General features: G+C 59.8%; 1 protein-coding gene across 1 annotated transcript in view; it reads right to left on the bottom strand.

The window, feature by feature from the left end:
• The window catches only part of LOC107195332, a 51900-nt gene that overhangs the window by 15608 nt on the left and 32264 nt on the right, over nucleotides 1–4028 (bottom strand). The window contains exons 4-5 of the mRNA XM_025043522.1: nucleotides 2851–2904; nucleotides 1379–1491 (exon numbers count right to left, since the gene is read on the bottom strand). Coding sequence (XP_024899290.1) covers nucleotides 1379–1491; nucleotides 2851–2904 — 167 coding nt within the window. The remainder of the gene's footprint in view (nucleotides 1–1378; nucleotides 1492–2850; nucleotides 2905–4028) is intronic.

The following is a 4028-nucleotide window of genomic DNA, read 5'->3' as shown; positions in this document are numbered from 1 at the left end:
ACACACGCAGGCACGCACACACGCATGCACGCACGGACGCACCGGGGCGGGGAGCTGGCGTGGGCACGCGCGCGGTCCCTCACCGGTGTCCACGAAGATACCCATCGGGCTGCACCGACGGCCCGGCCCCTCCCGCCCCGTGGTTTCTGCCACGGTTCACGGTCCGGCCGTCGTGGCCTCGATCTGAGCGAGGTCTTCGCGCGACAGGACACTGAGCCCCGGCAGCAGGCGCTCGTTTGTGGGACGTTCGTTCCAGTTGGCGGCGCGCTGTACACTTTACCTAGCGCCTCCTGTCTTAAAGGAGCCGCTAACACTGACGCTCCACGAATTGGTCCTTTCTTTTATGACGTCGGTGTGCGCACGTGTGTCCGTGTGCGCACGTGTGTCCGTGTGTGCGTGTGCGTGTTACCTGCTCCTACCCGAAGGCCGCACGGACGGGCCCTGCGCGTTTGAACGCTCTGCTCTTTGTGTAGGTTCACATTTAACGTCACGCTCGTGACTCTCCTGACGTTCGCCTGCGTGTGCTCCGCCAGGCAAGGACCTCGTTTTATCTCTCCCACGAGGACGACCCGGTTAGGATCCCCCACCCCGATGCCCAGCCCCGCCGTGCGGGAGGAACCGCCCATGATTCCCGCATAGAACGCATCTCTGCCACCCTCTGAGTTCCGTGCCGAGGGTTTGCTGCTGGCTTGCCACCCTGTCCGCCTGTCCCTCCGTCTACCCCGGCAAACACCCCAGTCTCTCCATCAGGAGGCTCACTGCCCTGCCCCCTTAATGCTCCAGCTCCGTCCTCCTCTCGACGCCTGCCAGCTGGGAATTCTCTGCCTTTTGTGGAACCTGACATTTTAGGAACATTCTTGGCCAGATTTCACACGGCATTTTCATGCGTTTCCGTCCGGGCAAAGGCACGCTGACAACCCCTCAGCCGGCCACCTTCGCGAATGCAACATCTTCTAACCCAACGTATTTTCTGAGACTTGCCCACGATTTCAACGCAGCGTAGGAATTTCCCCAACGTGCCTTCAGGATAATCGCTGAAGTCACCCATTTTACAGATCGAAGGCCTAATAGGACAGACGTCATAGGAAGAGTGAGACGCAGGATTTAACTCTCCCAGGGGACAAAAAATGGGACAGAGCCCCCAACGTGCACATTCGCAGAGCAACCCTGTGAAAAGGTGTCAGGCACGCACGCCGGGTATCGGTCCTCCGAAATGACAAAATGGTGCATTTGCAGTAGAAAATAAATAAAGCCAGGCCTCTTCTGTCCTCAGAGATTCATTGCGGCATAACGGACATCGAAAAACACCCCTCTCATCACCACAGGAGAAACGTGGTCTTCTGCGGGGAAGCTGCGGAGAAGTGACGCGTGTACTCACTGGAGGGACAGTCCCACGGCACTGCGGACGGGTGAGGCGATCCAGGAGCCGGGCTGGCCTGATTCTGGTTTTCTAACAGCATTTCCGATGGACACGCAAAAATTCCACTACGTCTTTTTTGGGGCCGAGAAAGAAAAAAAACACCTTAGACCTTAGAGGCACCAACGGAATTGCCCTGCGGCCGCACAGAATGCAATGACGACCCCGCCGCCTGGAGAAAAACTTCCAGAAGCCGATTTCACAGTGGACGGTTCCTACGAGCGGATGATTTGGGGTCGGGGATGGAGCCTGGGCCCCCGGGACATGGGAACGGCGCCGTCATTGCCGGGACTGCTCCCCCATAAGCCACACCTCCTCTGCCGGCCACCCTTAGCGCTGGTTCAAACACAATCTCCTCCTTTCCCAGTGGCTGATTCATCTACCGCATTGAAGGCTGAAACGCCCGGCCACCCTTAGCGCTGGTTCAAACACAATCTCCCCCTTTCCCAGAATCGCCCTAATTCTCGAGCGTTTTCACAGCTGAGGGTGGCTGATTCATCTACCGCATCGAAGGCTGAAACGTGTTTACGACTCTAAACAGAAAATCAAATGGGATGGAAATGGATTTGTTGGGACCACAAAAGTAAATCATAAACTTTAAAAGCTGATAACAACGGAAAAGTTCAGAACGAGACCCGTTTACTCTGACGCCCAAACCCGTTAAAATCAGGCAGGTCCTGAGAAGCTTCGTCCTGTTCCCTTTGATGGGCCGATGGTTCGGCATCTCTTAACCGCCTTACGAATGTGCCCTGTCCCTCTCCCCGAAGCCACCCTACGTGTGACAGCGTCGACTGCTGCCCAGCGCTGCCCCATCTGCCCAGCATTCGTCCCCTCCCCTGAGTGCGTAAGAGCCACAGAATCCTCCGGAAGCTCAGACCTGCTCGGCCTCTCGCCTCTAACGCGCTCTCGCCCCACACGTGCCCGGCCTGCGCACCGGCCCCCGCGACCAACCTCCGGGGCGTCTCAGGCCCAAGGGGAAGAGCCCCAATCGCGCGTGGCCCAGAAGCCACCTCCCGCAAATCTCCCCGTCCAGGCACTCGGCCGGCAGGGGGGCTGCAGAGAGCACGCAAATCTGCTCCCACAGCTCGCTGGCGGTGAGGACAAGCCGAGTGCCGGCCGTGGGCCAGTGCGACGAGGGCCACAGGGCCACAGCGACATGGGCCGCCCCTCAGCCGTGACGAGCCGGGGGCTCTTTTTACCCCCACGAGCGTCTTTGGCTCAGCGTCCCAGAGTTTCCGTTGGTTCCGTGGCCGTGAATCCAACCCCAGCTTCAAAGTCCCCTGCTCAGACTATGAATTAATTATACATCGCAGCTCCCCTGCCCATAGTGACGGTGGCCGCCCAGTCCCACCTGAAAGTCCCTTAAAACAATCCCATTCGCACACGTCAGAGGCAGAGCCTCGCTCCGTGCAAGGCTACCCCGCAGTCCTTACCGAAAACGGGTGGCTTGGTAGTATCCAGAAAAAGCTCCTGGTGACGAAATCTTCCTGGAATAAAACAGAATTAAAAGAGATTATTTTGGTCTCAGAAACCACACAGGTGCTCACAGCTCCTACAAGTGCAGAATCGTAATGGCTGCGAGGCTCTGAATTCCCTGTAAAAGGGAACCGACTAGAATTCTAACAAGACCATCAGAAACGACCCGAAAGAAACAAGATGTTTCTTTGGCCATTCGTCCGGTAATTGTGGCGTTAAGAACATCGCGCTGGGCCGATAAAGCGATGATGGCTTCCGCACCGTTCTGGAAAGAGAGGCTGACCGCATCTCAGCAGAGCCCCTCAAAACCCTCACGGATCTGCATCCCCACAGCACGGCCTGCCGACCCGCTGGTCTGCAGAGCTGGTGTCTGGGGAGGGGGCCGAGGAGAGAGTAATGGAAAGGGAAAGGCAGGCGGCCCCTCGCACTGCCCCCGCCCAAGTTCGTGGCCCTCCCCTCCGCTGGGGCAGGGTGGGGTCACCAAGAGAGGAGGGCGGGCCACAGGCTCCGCAGCCTCCCCCACGGGCGGCGTGGCAAATGTGCGGTGAAGGCAGGCCAGTGGGTCAGGGCTTCGAGGCCCCGGGTTGGATCGGGAAGTGGGGGTGGGGGCAGCAGGTGACCACAGAGCGAGTGGCCTGTGATGGGGCAGGAGGGCGGGGCCTCGCTGGTCTCAAACGTCACACCCGACCGCTCTCGGGCTCGCTGGAGACACTCGGAATAAGCTGTAGGGGTTGTGTCCTCACAACCACAGCGCGGCGGCTCGGGGCCCTGGGCAGGGGACGCGGGCGAGGGCGAGTCCTGAACGGGGCGCTTGCTGGGAGTTCACCTGGTCCCAGGCCCGAGTCACGGGCATGGCACAGGGGTGGCGTCCTCTTGGGGGGCTACTGGACAATGGCTTCTGCTCCATCGCAGAGGCCGCGTCTGCTCTTGGCCCCATACCACCCTCATCTCCCCGAACAGACATGCCGGCAGTGGGTTAAATAGGGAATGCGGGGGTGTCCCTGACACCCCAAACTGCCCCGTGCAGACACCTCTGGCCCAGATGGAAAGGAAAATGACCGGCCACCGCCCAGAAGGCGAAGCGGCTTCCCGTCTGCCCGAGCCACACGCCGCAGCCGCGCCGGTCTGCAGGGGC

This window comes from Pteropus alecto, unplaced genomic scaffold (assembly GCF_000325575.1).
Source record: "Pteropus alecto unplaced genomic scaffold, ASM32557v1 scaffold102, whole genome shotgun sequence".
Taxonomy (NCBI): Eukaryota; Metazoa; Chordata; class Mammalia; order Chiroptera; family Pteropodidae; genus Pteropus; species Pteropus alecto.
This window is presented reverse-complemented; position numbering and strand designations above follow the sequence as displayed.